Here is a 16,644-nt window from a genome sequence, read left to right as displayed (position 1 = left end):
AGTAGGAGTCTGACCGATATCCTTGTGATCCAGATGTTCCAAGGATGAGGGTAGAACCAGAGAGGTGGCATCTGCTGTGGACCTGTTGCATTTATAAGTGAGTTGCAAAAGATCAAGGCAATTTGGTGGGCTGGAGTTGATGTGATCCATGACTAATCTCTTCATAATTATGGAGATCAGAGTCATCAGGCGGTATTTATTGAGACAACTGCATGCTTTTTCTTTGGCACTGGGATAATGGTGAGCTTCTTGAAGCAAGCAGGGACTTCAGATAGTCGTAAGAACAGATTAAAAATATCTGCAAATAATCCCGCCAGCTGGTCCGCACAGGATCCAAGTGCAGAGCCGGGTCCTCCAACTGGACCAGTCACAACGTGCTCAGTGAGGTCGAGGAAAATGGTGGCAGATGGTGGAGACTCATCATGCTTCCGTTGGAAAGACGGGAGCTCTTATCCTATCCTTGGAGGTAGGTATGGTGGTATTAGGTCTACAGGCCAGCCTCAGAAAGCTGTCAGTGTTACTTCAGAAAAGAAGTTTACAATCTTATATGTCAGTGCCACCTGTCTTATACATTGGTCTGATTAACATCCATCAAAGTTAAAAATCACCCAACACCAGGTTATAGTCCAACAGGTTTATTTGAAAGCACGAGCTTTCAAAGCGCAGCATCAACCACCTGATGAAGGAGCAGCGCTTCGAAAGCTAGTGCTTCCAAATAAACCTGTTGGACCATAACCTGGTGTTGGGTGATTTTTAACTTTGACAACCCCATCCAACACTGGTTCCTCCAAATCATAACATCCATCAAACAGTGAAATAATATGAATACCTTGGGAATATAAGCAAAGTACTGAGGATGCTAGAGAACCGAAACAAAAGCAGAGAATATTGGACAAACTCAGCAGGTCTAGCAGCTCTGCAGACCGAAAGAATTAATGTTTTGAGTCTGATATGACGCTTCATTTATATTATAGAATCCTTACAGTGTGGAAACAGGCCAGTTGGCCCAACAAGTCCACACCGACCCTCCAAAAAGTACCCCACCCAAGCCCATTCCCCTACACTATTACTCTACATTTCCTCTGACTATTGTGCCTAACCTATGGGATAATTTAACATGGCTGATTCGCTTAACCTGCACGTCTTTGGATGTGGGAGGAAACCGGAGTGCACACAGGAAACCGAGGCTGGAATTGAACCCAACTCCCTTGTGCTGTGAGGTAGCAGTGCTAACCACTGAGCCACCGTGCTGCTCTAAATTTACTTTATCTTCCTCCACAGATGCAGACTGACTTAGTTTCTCCAGCGTTCTCTGTTTATAATTAGTGGCAATCCTGTGCATTCAGTGTTTTACCCCCTTCAGAACCAGATTGTTGAACCCTTGTGAACTGTTGTTACAATTCAAAAAAAGCTGCAGCATAACCAGCTATCTGTATACATCAGCTACTCCCACTGAACTGTTTTTAATAAGTTCACACCTGTCTATCTGTGTGAGATCTCCACACAAATGTCTCATACAGACAACCTGGAATCTGTTTGACTAAGTTTGATGACATCACAACTGTAGACGTTGAACTTCCCAAACGTGGTGCAGCCCAGAACATCAGAAACATGTCCATAATTGGCAACGATTCAATTTCAAGGTTGCTACCTGAGTGCTGAATCAAATGCAGTTTCCATTTCAGCTTTGAAGAAGTGACTGGCTGAAAACCACACACCATTTCAAATGAGAGATAAAAATGGAAATCTTATTTTGTTGGCACATGGTTTTATTTTTCCTGTTTGTTTGTGCATCTCATTTCAAAATGACTCATGTCAGACTTACTGAGTGTTTGCAGAGTCAGTCTAAGAGACTACAACAGCATATGTTTATCTTGTCCTAACTAAGCAGTAATCTGAGCTTTCCAGCGTCTTGTCACACAGTGCAGTAGTATTTCTGTCTCAGCTGTCATGTGATAACACATGTATCTTTGAATGTCCAGTTGGATGTAGTCAGTTGTAGAGAAATTGTTATTGCAGAGACCGCCAGCGACGAGTCGGGAAGGAACGACAGGAGGGCTGGTGTCAGCTCAGGAGAGAACTCTGAGCAACTGTGAGTAGAGAGTCGCAAGGGAGTGAGGGGGGTTAGAAAGAGCTCAGGAGAGGGTGTGGGATCCAAGAGAGCCTGTAGTGGGAGCACACAGAGAGACTCTTAGAATGGTCCTGTGTGCAAAGACTGGTGCACAGATGGTGATTGAGGGGTTCTGAAGGGGAGATTGGCAGGGCAGTGGGGAGGATGTGGTTTGAGGTTGCTAGTGAAAGATGAGGTGCGAGCCAATATTGGGATCAGATGAAGGGCACACACCTTTGAAGAGAGCGTTTGCAGCAAAACAGTAGATGTACTCCAAGCCAAAGTATTTGTGAACATGGTTGATTCTCGCCAGCTACTGCAGTCTCTCGGAGTGGGGTGTGTGTGTCACCATCTACTGTAGTCTCTCAGGCTGTGGTGGATGTGTTGTGGAGGTGTTTGGTGTCCTGATGTATGAGGCTTTCTCTGGACTGAGGTTGTTGATGTATGCTCTTTTTTCCAATCTTTTCCAGTTGAAAATGGAGAGCACTGTGACTTCTCTCTTCTGCGCAACATGCTGATCAGGTAAACCCTCTCGCTGACCAATGATAAACCTTGCTCTTTCTGTTTGATTCTTCTTATATCTCAAGAAGTAGGAGTGGGAGGACACAGAAGAACTTGTCAATCCTGCTCCCCATTTCTGTCCTAAATAATTGTCTCCTTATCCTTAGATTCTGCCCCCATGTTCTAGAATCACCAACAAAATGAAAGCAATTTCTATGTGTCCCATCAATACACTTCCTGTGGGTTTCTGTGTTTGCCCCTCACTCCTTTCAACATCAAAGGAAATATCTGTTTACTTGGCCTCTCCTGTGGGGCAACCGTCTTATCCCAAGGACCAGTCAAGGGAACCTTCATTTAAATATATTCTTCCTTAAACATGGAAACTACAACTACACGTAATATTCCACATGTGGACTTTCCAAAGGTCCATACAATTTGAAGAAAACTTCTTTACTCTGGGTGCACTGATTCCTTTGCCATAAACACCAATGTGCCATTTATTTTTCTGCTTGCTGTACCTGCATACTGACTTTCCAAGTTCCTTGTATGAGTACACCCAAGTCCTGAAACTTCCAAGCCTTTAAGTATTCTATGTTTCTGATCTCCCCAGATTATACTTAACAGCAACCTTGTTGCCGACTAAGTCAACCTTCCTATGTTCTCCTCACAGTGTACACTCAGCTTCCCTTCACAGTCAACATTGAAACATTGCTTTCAGATTCTTCTTTGAAATCATTAATATAGATTGTATAAAGCTGAGGTCTGAACACTGACCGTGTTGATACTCGATTATTTAACAACCAATTTGAAAATGCCCCATTTGTCTCCATTCTCTGTTGCCTCTCTGTTAATTAGTCTCCATCCTGAATAATATGCTTAAACTCGCAGGACCCTTACCTTTCATTTGTGCAGCACCCCTTTGAATACCTTTTAGAAAACCGCATATACTGCATCCACTAGATCCCCATTGTCTCTAATCGGTTTTCTACTTCCCATTGACTAATATGGTTGTAACTATCACATGACTTGTGCAATAAGGTCTTCATTTTGCCTAGTTCTGTATCTCTGGGTGGTTCGTGGTGGTGGGTGGGGGAACTCCTGTCTCTCGGTGGCTGGTGGTGGTGAGTGGGGAAGCTCCTGTCTCTCGGTGGCTGGTGGTGGTGAGTGGGGAAGCTCCTGTCTCTCGGTGGCTGGTGGTGGGTGGGGAAGCTCGTGGTGAGTGGGGAAGCTGCTGTCTCTCGGTGGCTGGTGGTGGTGAGTGGGGAAGCTCCTGTCTCTGGGTGGTTGGTGGTGGTGGGTGTGGAAGCTCCCGTCTCTGGATGGGTGGTGGTGAGTGGAGAGGCTCCTGTTTCTGGGTGGTTGGTGGTGGTGCGTGGGGAAGCTGCTCTCTCTGAGTGGCTTTTTTATAAGTTCTTTGGATGTGAATGTTGGAGATATGATTAGGAAGTTTGCCGTAACATCAAAGTTTTTGGTGTGGTGGACAGCCAAGAAGGTTACATCAGAGTGGCAGATGAAGTTTAATTCAGGTAAATGTGAGTTGCTAAATTTTGACCAGGTAAATCAGGTTAGGACTTCATAGATGAATCCCTGCAGTGCGGAAACATGCCATTAGCCCAACAAATCCACATTGACCCTCCGAAAAGTAACCCACCCAGACTCATTCCCCTACCCTATTACTCTACATTCACCCCTGACTAATGCACCTAACCTACACATCCCTGAACACTATGGGTAATTTACCATCGCCAATTCACCTAACCTGCGCATCTTTTGTGATTGTGGGAGGAAACCGGAGCACCTGGTGGAAACCCATGTACGTTTGGTGCGAATGTGCAAACATTACACAGACACATACGCCCTAGGCTGGAATCGAACCCAAGTCCCTGGTGCTGTGAGACAGCAGTGCTAACCACTGAGTCACCGTGCCACCTGTGCACTTAATGGTAAAATCCTATGGAGTTTTGCTGAACAAGGAGACTTTGGAGTGCCGGCTCAGAGCTCCTTGAAAGTGGCGTCGCAGGTTGGCAGAGTAGTGAAGGTGGTGTTGAGTCCACTTGCCTTTATTGGTCAGTGCATTGAGTATAGGAGTTGGGTAGTGACATTGCGGCTATACAGGACTACATTTAGAATACTGTATTCAGTTCTGGTCTCCGAGCTATAAGAAAGATGTTGTTAAACTCGAAAGGGTTCAGAAAAGACTTACAAAGATTTTGCCATGTTTGGATAGTTTGAGCTGTAAGGAGGGGCTGAATAGGCTGTGGCTGTTTTCCCTGGAACTTCGATTGCTGAGGGGTGACCTTACAGAGGGGCATGGATAGGGTGAATAGTCATGGTCTATTCCCAGGGTAGGGGAGTCCAGAACTAGAGGTTTAAGGTGAGCGATGAAACATCTTAAAGGGAACTAAGGGGAAACTTTTTCATGCAGAGGGTGGTGCTTGTATGGGATTACCTTGTATGGTTAGCACTACTGCCTCACAGCACCTGAGACCCGGGTTCAATTCCTGACTCAGGCGACTGACTGTGTGGAGTTTGCACATTCTCCCCGTGTCTGCGTGGGTTTCCTCCGGGTGCTCCGGTTTCCTCCCACAGTCCAAAGATGTGCGGGTCAGGTGAATTGGCCATGCTAAATTGCCCGTAGTGTTAGGTAAGGGGTAAATGTAGGGGTATGGGTGGGTTGCGCTTCGGCGTGTCAGTGTGGACTTGTTGGGCCGAAGGGCCTGTTTCTACACTGTAAATAATCTAATCTAATCTAATCTAATCTAAAGAAAGTGGTGGGGCCTGGTACAATTACAACATTTAATAGGTATTTATATGGGTATATAAATAGGAAGAGTTCGGAGTGATATGGACCAAATGCTGGTAAATGGCCTGGGTGGCTAGCACTGCTGCCTCACAGCAGCAGGGACCTGAGTTCAAATCAGGTCTCGGGCAACTTTGTGGAGTTTGCAGATTGTCCCCGTGTCTGCGTGGGTTTCGTCTGGGTGCTCCAGTTTCCTCCCACAGTCCATAGATGTACACATTTGGTGGATTGTCCGTACTGAATTGCCCATAGTGTTCAGGGATGTGAAGGCTAGCTAGATTAACCATGGGGAAAAGAGATGCGAGGTTACAGGAATAGGGTGTGGATGGGATGCTGATTGGAGGAAAGGTATGGACTCAATGGGCCAATATAGCTTGCTCCCACACTGTACGGGTTCTATGATTCTAAATGGGACGAGATTAATTTAGGACATCTGGCAGACATGGATGAGCTGGACCTTGCTGTACATCTCTATGAATCTCTGTAATCTGAATAATGTGCTTTTTTTTTGATCACAGGACACACATGCAAGATCTGAAAGATATCACCAACAACGTCCACTATGAGAATTACCGGAGTCGCAAGTTGGCTGCAGTGACTGGTAATGGGATCGATGCCAGTAAGACGAAGGGACCCCTCACTAGGTCAGTCTTATAATGGACCTTTGTGAACTCATGTCCATCCAGAGGTGAGCGGCTAACACAGTCTATCACTAAATCTAACTGGGTGCAGAGTAAAGCAATTTGAGTTATTAGCGACTCTTCAATTTCCGCAAAGCTACCAGCGGAGCATGTCGCATATTTGCTTGTATCTGCTGCCATCTTGGCAAACAGTTCAGCAGACCAACACATTCCCTGGCCCAGTGCAATGTTGTTGACTTTTAACTGCTCTCTGAAATGGCTGCAACAAGCTACTCCATTGTCATTAGCAGCTCCCGAAAATTCAGCAAAGGTATGAAGCAGGCACACTACCTGACAGTAAAAATTGCAGAGGCACAGCCAACCCGGGCAACCTCCACACTATCCCCCAGAGGCTTGTGCTAGAATTGGGAGGTTAGCCCATGGTCCAGTCAAACAACAACCAGACAGCCAATCAGATTTTACAACACTGTGACCATTCTTGAATATCCCCTGGGGAATTACAGGGCAAGGGGAGGGTTTGGGCTGGGGTTCCTGTGGACTGTGCAAGGGCACTATTTGGAGGATGCTTCCTATGGACTCTTTTGGGGGGAGGCCTGTATCCTGTGGACTGTTTGTGGCATGGGGTTCCGGTGGACTGTGCAAGGGGAGTATTGGGGGATGTTTCCTGTGGACTGTGCGAGGGGAGTATTGGGGTATATTTCCTGGGGACTGTGTGAGGGGAGTATTGGGATGTTTCCTGTGGACTATGTGAGGGGAGTATTGGGGGATGTTTCCTGTGGACTGTGCGAGGGGAGTATTGGGAGATGTTTCCTGTGGACTGTGCGAGGGGAGTATTGGGGTATATTTCCTGGGGACTGTGCGAGGGGAGTATTGGGGGATGTTTCCTGTGGACTGTGCGAGGGGAGTATTGGGGGATGTTTCCTGTGGACTGTGCGAGGGGAGTATTGGGGGATGTTTCCTGTGGACTATGTGGGTGAACTCACCCTAACCTGCCTTGTTGAATGGCAGGAGTCCATTGGCTGAAATGGAGGAAGAACGTCGGGAGCATGTGGCCAAAATGAAGAAAATGGAGACAGAGATGGAGCAGGTCTTCGAGATGAAGGTTAAAGAGAAAAAGCAGAAGCTTAAGGACTCTGAAAATGAGGTACGACATTGCACCCATTGGTCTTCTTTGACTCAACCTCACTTCTATTCTCTCTCTCTCTCTCCACAGTCTCTTTCTCTCTCCCCTCAGTCTCTCTGTGTGTCTCTCTCTGTCTCTCTCTCTCTCTGTCTGTCTGTCTCTCTCTCTCTCTCTCTCTCTCTCTCTCTCTCTCTCTCTCACTCTGTCTGTCTCTCTCTCTCTCTGTCCGCCCCTCGCTGTCCGCCCCTCGCTGTCCGCCCCTCGCTGTCCGCCCCTCGCTGTCCGCCCCTCGCTGTCCGCCCCTCGCTGTCCGCCCCTCGCTGTCCGCCCCTCGCTGTCCGCCCCTCGCTGTCCGCCCCTCGCTGTCCGCCCCTCGCTGTCCGCCCCTCGCTGTCCGCCCCTCGCTGTCCGCCCCTCGCTGTCCGCCCCTCGCTGTCCGCCCCTCGCTGTCCGCCCTCTCTCTCTCTCTCTCTCTCTCTCTCTCTCCTCTCTCTCCTCTCTCTCTTCTCTCTCTTCTCTCTCTTCTCTCTCTTCTCTCTCCTCTCTCTCTCTCCTCTCTCTCTCTCCTCTGTCTCTTTCTCCTCTCTGTCTCTCTCGCTCTCCTCTCTGTCTCTTTTTCTCTCTCTCTCTCTCCTCTCTGTCTTTTTGTCTCTTTTTCTCTCCTCTCTGTCTCTCTCCCTCTGTCTCTCCCTCTGTCTCTCCCTCTGTCTCTCCCTCTGTCTCTCCCTCTGTCTCTCCCTCTGTCTCTCCCTCTGTCTCTCCCTCTGTCTCTCCCTCTGTCTCTCCCTCTGTCTCTCCCCTCAGTTTTCCCCCTCTCCACAGTCTCTATCTCCCCAGTCTCTCTCTCTCTCTCTCTCCCCACTCAGTCTCTCTCTCCTCAGTTTTCCCCCCTCTCCTCAGTCTCGCCCTCCCCTCTATCTTCAGTCTCTCTATCCCTCAGTCTCTCTCTCTCTCGCGCGCCCCCCTCTCTCTCTCTCGCGCGCCTCTCTCTCTCGCGCGCCTCTCTCGCGCGCCTCTCTCTCTCTCGCGGGAGGGCCTCTCTCTCTCGCGGGAGGGCCTCTCTCTCTCGCGGGAGGGCCTCTCTCTCTCGCGGGAGGGCCTCTCTCTCTCGCGGGAGGGCCTCTCTCTCTCGCGGGAGGGCCTCTCTCTCTCGCGGGAGGGCCTCTCTCTCTCGCGGGAGGGCCTCTCTCTCTCGCGGGAGGGCCTCTCTCTCTCGCGGGAGGGCCTCTCTCTCTCGCGGGAGGGCCTCTCTCTCTCGCGGGAGGGCCTCTCTCTCTCGCGGGAGGGCCTCTCTCTCTCGCGGGAGGGCCTCTCTCTCTCGCGGGAGGGCCTCTCTCTCTCGCGGGAGGGCCTCTCTCTCTCGCGGGAGGGCCTCTCTCTCTCGCGGGAGGGCCTCTCTCTCTCGCGGGAGGGCCTCTCTCTCTCGCGGGAGGGCCTCTCTCTCTCGCGGGAGGGCCTCTCTCTCTCGCGGGAGGGCCTCTCTCTCTCGCGGGAGGGCCTCTCTCTCTCGCGGGAGGGCCTCTCTCTCTCGCGGGAGGGCCTCTCTCTCTCGCGGGAGGGCCTCTCTCTCTCGCGGGAGGGCCTCTCTCTCTCGCGGGAGGGCCTCTCTCTCTCGCGGGAGGGCCTCTCTCTCTCGCGGGAGGGCCTCTCTCTCTCGCGGGAGGGCCTCTCTCTCTCGCGGGAGGGCCTCTCTCTCTCGCGGGAGGGCCTCTCTCTCTCGCGGGAGGGCCTCTCTCTCTCGCGGGAGGGCCTCTCTCTCTCGCGGGAGGGCCTCTCTCTCTCGCGGGAGGGCCTCTCTCTCTCGCGGGAGGGCCTCTCTCTCTCGCGGGAGGGCCTCTCTCTCTCGCGGGAGGGCCTCTCGCCTCTGCCTCTCGCCTCTCTCTCTCGCGCGCGCCTCTCGCCTCTCTCTCTCGCGCGCGCCTCTCGCCTCTCTCTCTCGCGCGCGCCTCTCGCCTCTCTCTCTCGCGCGCGCCTCTCGCCTCTCTCTCTCGCGCGCGCCTCTCGCCTCTCTCTCTCGCGCGCGCCTCTCGCCTCTCTCTCTCGCGCGCGCCTCTCGCCTCTCTCTCTCGCGCGCGCCTCTCGCCTCTCTCTCTCGCGCGCGCCTCTCGCCTCTCTCTCGCGCGCGCCTCTCGCCTCTCTCTCTCGCGCGCGCCTCTCGCCTCTCTCTCTCGCGCGCGCCTCTCGCCTCTCTCTCTCGCGCGCGCATCTCGCCTCTCTCGCGCGCGCCTCTCGCCTCTCTCTCTCGCGCGCGCCTCTCGCCTCTCTCGCGCGCGCCTCTCGCCTCTCTCTCTCGCGCGCGCCTCTCGCCTCTCCCACTCGCGCGCGCCTCTCGCCTCTCTCGCCTCTCTCTCTCGCGCGCGCCTCTCGCCTCTCTCTCTCGCGCGCGCCTCTCGCCTCTCTCTCTCGCGCGCGCCTCTCGCCTCGCTCTCTCGCGCGCGCCTCTCGCCTCGCTCTCTCGCGCGCGCCTCTCGCCTCGCTCTCTCGCGCGCGCCTCTCGCCTCGCTCTCTCGCGCGCGCCTCTCGCCTCGCTCTCTCGCGCGCGCCTCTCGCCTCGCTCTCTCGCGCGCGCCTCTCGCCTCGCTCTCTCGCGCGCGCCTCTCGCCTCGCTCTCTCGCGCGCGCCTCTCGCCTCGCTCTCTCGCGCGCGCCTCTCGCCTCGCTCTCTCGCGCGCGCCTCTCGCCTCGCTCTCTCGCGCGCGCCTCTCGCCTCGCTCTCTCGCGCGCGCCTCTCGCCTCGCTCTCTCGCGCGCGCCTCTCGCCTCGCTCTCTCGCGCGCGCCTCTCGCCTCGCTCTCTCGCGCGCGCCTCTCGCCTCGCTCTCTCGCGCTCGCCTCGCTCTCTCGCGCTCGCCTCGCTCTCTCGCGCTCGCCTCGCTCTCTCGCGCGCCTCTCGCCTCGCTCTCTCGCGCGCGCCTCTCGCCTCGCTCTCTCGCGCGCGCCTCTCGCCTCGCTCTCTCGCGCGCGCCTCTCGCCTCGCTCTCTCGCGCGCGCCTCTCGCCTCGCTCTCTCTCTCGCGCGCGCCTCTCGCCTCTCTCTCTCTCTCGCGGGCGCGCCTCTCGCCTCTCTCTCTCGCGCGCGCCTCTCACACTCGTGACTCGCCCTCTTATGTGCGCGTCTCCACCTGCCCGAATCCTGCCCCCCTCGCTCGCGCCCCTCGCTCGCCCGCGTGCCTCTGTCATCTCTCTCTCTCGCTTGCTCGCTCACTCGCTTCAGTCTCCCGTGCTTCTGTCAGTCGTGTAGTCGTGTGTGACTCTCTCTCGGTCTCTCTTGCACACCCAGTTGTCACACCTTTCCTCCTCTCTCCCCGCGCCCCCCCCCCCCCCCCCCCCCCCATGCCCTCCACACTTGCGTCTAAGTCGCCCTGCCCTCAGGTCTCTGCACTCCTGCCCTCGCCTCTTTGCCCCTCACCCCGCCCTCAGGTCTCCATCCCTGTCTCTCCTCGCTCCACTTCCTTCCTTGTCCTTATCTCCTCGCGCATTCCATCTTGTCCCTTCCGCTCATTTTTTCACTCCTGTCACTCCATTTTCCTCCTCCCATCTTCCTATTCCCTTCCGTGCTACCCAGCCCCGATATCCTCCTCCTCCCCGCCAATATGCACACCCTTTTTATTTTTTCTCTCTGATTTCACTGTGTCTTTGTGTCTGCCCCCTCAATATGTGCTGAGTCTGTGCTTGAACCCTGGATCACTACGTGCCTGTATTGTGCTCAGCCTCAGTCTGTCATACTGTTCTCTGACTCCTAACTGTAGCTGCAGCGTCGGCATGAGCAGATGAAGAAAAATTTGGAGGCACAATACAAGGAGCTTGAAGAAAAACGTAAGCAGTTTGAGGAGGAGAAAGCAGCCTGGGAGATGGAGCAGCGTGTATTGGAACAGCAGAGGCTCGATTCATCAAAGTGAGTGCAATTGAGCATGTACTAGGGATGGGAGATCATGTGCGAGGGACAGGGGAGAGTGTGGGAGAAAGTGCGTAGGATGGGGAGAGTGTGTGCATCCAGGTCAAAGAGAAGTAGTGTGTGTGTGAGGGTCAGAGAGGGGGACGGGGACATGAACAGAATTCGTGAGACAGCAAAAACATGAGCAAGCAAGCAGTTGTAGAGAACTTTTTCATTGACTATCTCTCGCTCAGCTCCCCAACCTTACCCTCCCTCATCCCCTTGCTCACCCCCCACACTGTTGTGGAGCAGTTATGTGGTCAATTGGCTTTTGACCCGATTCCATACCAGAGGTTAGTAAGGAAAATTAAAGCTCAATACATTGGAGCTAATGTATTGACATGGTTAGCGACTGGTTGGCAGACCAGAAGCAGAGAGTTAGAATAAACCAGTCCTTTTCAGAGTGGCAGGCAGTGATGAGTGGGGTGCTGTAGGCTTTGCTGCTGGGATCACAGCTGTTCACAATATCCATTATATAATTTGGACAAAGGAATTGAATGCCTTCCCTACAAATTTGCAGATGACACTAAGTTGGGTGACTGTGTGTGCTGTGAGGAGGAAGGATGCCAAGAGGCTGCAAGCTGTCTTGGACAGACTGGCTGAGTGGGTAAATACTTAGCAAATACATTATAATAAAGCTCCGCTTTGGTCACAAAAATGGCAAGACAGATTATTATCAGAATGGTGGCAGTTTAGGAAAAGCTGAGGTGCAGGAAGACAGGGGAGGTTGTCATGGTGGAACAGTTAATAAAGGTTGGTGTGCAGGTACAGCAGGCAGTAAGGAAAGCTAATGATGCGCTGTCCTTCATAACGAGAGGGTTTGAGTATCAGAGTAAGGATGTCTTGCTACAGTTATTATACACAGGACTTTGGTGAGGCCACACTTGAGTAATGAGTGCAGTTTTGGTCTCCTAGTCTGAGGAAGGATAGACTTGCTATTGAGGGAGTTCAGTGAAGGGTCACCAGACTGATTCGCAGCACTGACACGATGAAAGACTGGATCAACTAGGTTTGTATTAGCAGGAATTTAGAAGAATGAGAGCAGATCTCATAGAAACAGAGGAAAAACATACAGAAACAAAATCCTAACAGGACTAGAACAGGGTAGATGTCAGAAGAACGTTCCTAATGTTGGGAAAGTCCAGAACAAGGAGTCACAGTCTAAGAATCAGGGGCAAGCCATTCAGGGCTAAGATAGGGAAGAATTTCTTGACTTAGTTATGAAGCTGTGGAATTCTCTCCCACAGGAAGCTGTTGGGGCCAGTTCATTCGATAGAATCAAGAGGAATGTGGCCCTAGTGTCTAACAGGATTCAGGAGTATGGGGAGAGGGCAGGAGTGGGGTACTCAGGTTACGTGGTCAGCCATGAATAGTGCTGCATACTTGAAAGGCCAAATGGCCTACCCCTGCAGCTATTGTCTATGTTTCAATGGTTCAAGTTCACTAAGGCGTGTTAAAACAACAACTGGGTGTAATTATATTCAGGGTCTTAATTACTCGGATATATATTGGGGTGACGATCATATAAAGGGTTTATCAGGGATAGATTTCTTGAAAGTGTCAGTACGTAGATACTGCTACAAGGGACAGTGCGCTACTGAACCGAATTCTGGGGAATGAAGCCAGAGGTGACAGTGGGAGCGTTGTTGAGTGAGAACGACCCATGCTGTATGTTTTAAATTGCTTCTGGAAAAAGAGAAAGGCAGTCTGCGAGAAAGGGATTTGGATTTGGATTAGGCAGGTTTTGTTAAAATAAGGCAGGGCCTGGCCAAAATAGACTGGGAACAGCTACCTGAGTATAAATGTACTGCAGTACAGTGGGACGCGTTCAAAAAGGTACTCGGGTGGGGGAGGCAGTGAAGTACAGGGTGCAATGTTGTAGCAATAAGCCCAGAGAACCCTGGATGTATCAGAATATTCAGGACCGGATAAAAAAGAAAAGGGAGATGTGTAGCTGGTACAAAAGCAACAGGAGGAGCTCAAGAAAGTAATTATGAGGAAGCATTAAAAAATACCGACGACAAGATTATGGAGAATCCCAAGATATTCTATCAATGTAGCAAAGGGAAGAGAATAACCAAGGAAAGAGTATAACCATTTGGGTCTAAGGGGGAAATATGTGTGAAGCTGGAGGATATTGGGAGGGTATTAAATAAGTGCATCATATGCTTCATTCAGGAGGAGGGTGATGTAGTTACAGAATTCCCGATGATGAACTGAGATTCTTGAGCAGAAGTGAGGAGGTCGTGAAGGCTTTGCTAGATTTACAATGATCAAATTCCTAGGTCCAGGTAAGTTAGAATATAGTACATAGAATAATACAGCACAGGAACAGACCCTTCAGCCCATCATGTGTGCTAACCATGATGCCATTCTAAATTAACCCCATCTGCCTAGACATGGTCCATATCCCCCGATTCCTGTCAGTTCATGAGTCTGTCAAAATACCTCTTAAACTTTGCTAATCTATCTGCTTCTATCACCTCTCCTGGCAATGCGTTCCAGACATCTACCATCCTCTGTGTTCTGTTAACTTAAAAGATTGCCTTGCACGTCTCCTTTTAACTTGCCCTCTTGTCTTAAACATGTGCTCTGTGGTATTTAAAATTTTCACCCCGGGAAAAAGTTCTTGACTTATCACCTTCTCTGTGCCACTCATAATTCTATACGCTTCTTAAAGGTTGCCCTCAGCCTCTGATGCTCTAGTTAAAGCATTCCAAGTTTGTCCAACTTCTCTTTCTAGCTAATACATTCCAATGCAGGTAATATCCTGGTAAGCTGCTTGTGCACCGTGTCCAAAGCCTCCACATCCTTCCTACAGTGCAGCAACCAGAACTGCATCCACTACTTCAAAGTAAAGTTTTGTACAGCTGCAACATGACTTACCAACTTTTATACCTAATGCCCCAAATGAGCCATGCTAATCTTACGCCCTTACCCACTTGTGTTGCCGCTTTCACGGAGCTGTGGATTTCGACCCCGAGATCTCTCGGTATATCTTTGTTGCTAAGGGTTTGGCCATTTACTGTATGCTTTCCTCTTGCATTCCTCACTATCTGTGACTCCACTAGTTTATCAGCAAATTTGCTAATCAGACCACTGAAAGATTCATTTAAATAACTTGCATTGCAATGGACATTGATAGGGTAAATAGAAAGTAGCGGTTCTCCCAAAGGATCAATGACAAGGGGGCATAAGTGAAAGGAGGAAGGTGTAGATGGATTTTGAGGAAGTTTTGCTTTCACTCAGAGGATAGTCAAGTTCTTGAATGTGCTGCCTGGAGGTGGGAAACTTCAAAATCTTTAAAAAGTACTTGGATCACCATTTGAAATGTTGTAACATTGAAGGCTCTGTGGCTAGTGCAGGGAAGTAAAATAGATAGGAGTATGTTTTTGGCAGGACAGACTCAATGGACAGAAGGGTATTTCCTGTTCTGTGTGATTCTATGAATCCCCTCTACCCTAGCCGTCGATTGTGTCCTGCATACAGTGTCTGAGTGAATTAAACTGACAGCTTTCTCTTTAATCCCCTCAGAACAATGGAGAAAAACAAAAAGAAAGGCAAGATTTTCTGAAGTTTATTGTCCGAATATTTCTGGCTGACATCATTACCCACCCTGCAGCTTCTGGGCGTCAATAAATGCCACTGATCACACATTTCCAGAACTGTCTTTGTCCTACCGGACTGCTGATGAAATGGTGAATATACACCAGATCAAGACCACATGCTTCTTCACTGAGCCTCTTGATGTAGTTAAACTCCATGCTGTTTGGTGTCTTGCAGGGTGAGGAGGATTGTTTGTGTCTGCCAACACTGCAATGCTGCTCACACTAGCCTGCCTCAAATCAGAGTCAAGTTTTAGCTTCCAAATTCCTGTCTGCTTGCTGTGCTCTGACACCTCCCTCACTTTCAGCAGGTAACTCATAGCAAGGCCTGGGCAACTCCAGTTGCTGCTTTCCCCGAATCCTCGGACATTGCCAAGAGCTCATCTGGTTGGTGTGCGATGAAGGGGTTCGCAGTGTTTGGGGATGGAGACTGCTAGCATTTCTTCCCCGCTCATACGGATTGGGAATGGGACTTAACCGTCTACAGTTCAATCTCTGAGCTGTTACTGAGAGGGTGGAGCCCATACAGTCACCATACACGTTGACCAATCCACAGAGCAACTGAACTACTCGTGACTCTCCCTATGTAAGCTCTTTGCCTCTTGTTTCCCAGTGACTCTGTGAGGGTTTTGATGCTGTGCATGATTGATGTTGTGTAATTGCTCCCAGGCCCTCCTGCTGTCCTCTTGTCAGGTTTTCTATAAGCTTAAACAGCATGGGACAATGTGCTTTGTCACTGGCCTGGTGTTCCTACCCAGTGCAATGGTGTGATTGTGCTGCAACTACAGACCAGCTTGGAAATCCTGGCTGATCTATTACTGAAGGTTTGTGATGTTTTACTGTCCTTTTCATCAGTTTATTCAACATGGAGAGTCTGAAGCCATGGCTTTTCACATCACAGCTTGGAGGACACTTCCTTTCTTTTTCCTTTCCTTCTCCCTTATTCCTTGCCCATTCCTTCCTTTGCTGTTGCCTCCCCATCTCTCCCTCATTGTGCCCTTACCACCCTGCCATCCCCATCTCCTGCAGGATTCCTGCCCGTTCCCTTTCACACACTGGCCAGAGCACATTGCTGAGGGTGCAGTTGCTCCTCTGGGAGACAGGCTGGAACTGACTGGGATTGATCAGTGTGTGCCCCACCCTGGGCTCCTACCCACCCCCAGTGGCTTGGGTTTTTGAAGGAGTGACTGAAATATTGACTCAGACTCTCCTCCTTTTGAGGCATTTATGATAAGTTTTAAAATGTAAGCTTCACTTGATATTTTGTAACCATCACTGCCATGTATGTAAAGCAATGATTAAAGTCTCCAGTATCAACTAGTCATATTTCCAGGTGAGTGACATGCCCCTGTTATTGTATTATACAGCACAGGACTGTACACATGCAGTCACACTTATATGCAAGGTCACACACTGTCATTCTTGCACACGTGGTCATACAGTTTTGCTTTCTCACACATGCACACATTGCACACAGACACCTATTTGCACTTGTACACAGGGTGGGTAGTAATGCAATGCTACTGCACAAGTAATGAAGGAACCCAGGTAAGCCCGACATACTCCTCCTTACTAACGTTTGGGAATGAGTGCCAAAATTAGGAGAGCTGTCTTGCAGATTAACATAGAAAATAAGAGCTGATGTAGGCCTTTCGACTCCTTGAGCCTGCTTTGCCATTCGACACGAACATAGTTGATCATTGAGCTCAATACCCTAACCCTAACCACCCCCCGTATCTCTTGATATTTTTATAGCCACATGAGCTATATTTACATTCTTGAAACGCAATGTTTTGATCTCAACCATTTCCTGTGGTAGACGCTCCCCACTTTCTGGGTGGAGAAATTCTCCTCATTTCAGCCCTAAAAGGTTTGTCCCTTATCTTTAAACTATGACCCTTGGTTCTGGATGACTCACCACCAGAGCATCCTTC

At 50.5% G+C, this 16,644-nt stretch overlaps 1 protein-coding gene across 1 annotated transcript in view; it reads left to right on the top strand.

Moving 5' to 3' along the window:
- Nucleotides 1-16,030, top strand: part of LOC132824045 (septin-7-like) — a 96,336-nt gene extending 80,306 nt beyond the window's left edge. The window contains exons 9-13 of the mRNA XM_060838311.1: nucleotides 2,581-2,632; nucleotides 5,930-6,055; nucleotides 7,061-7,196; nucleotides 10,921-11,066; nucleotides 14,640-16,030. Of these exons, the coding sequence (XP_060694294.1) occupies nucleotides 2,581-2,632; nucleotides 5,930-6,055; nucleotides 7,061-7,196; nucleotides 10,921-11,066; nucleotides 14,640-14,679 (500 nt within the window). The 3' untranslated portion in view covers nucleotides 14,680-16,030. The remainder of the gene's footprint in view (nucleotides 1-2,580; nucleotides 2,633-5,929; nucleotides 6,056-7,060; nucleotides 7,197-10,920; nucleotides 11,067-14,639) is intronic.
- Nucleotides 16,031-16,644: the final 614 nt, after the last annotated feature.

This window comes from Hemiscyllium ocellatum, chromosome 17, assembly GCF_020745735.1.
Source record: "Hemiscyllium ocellatum isolate sHemOce1 chromosome 17, sHemOce1.pat.X.cur, whole genome shotgun sequence".
NCBI lineage: Eukaryota > Metazoa > Chordata > Chondrichthyes > Orectolobiformes > Hemiscylliidae > Hemiscyllium > Hemiscyllium ocellatum.
The sequence above is the reverse complement of the archived record's forward strand: the minus strand, read 5'-3'. Positions and strand labels throughout refer to the sequence as shown.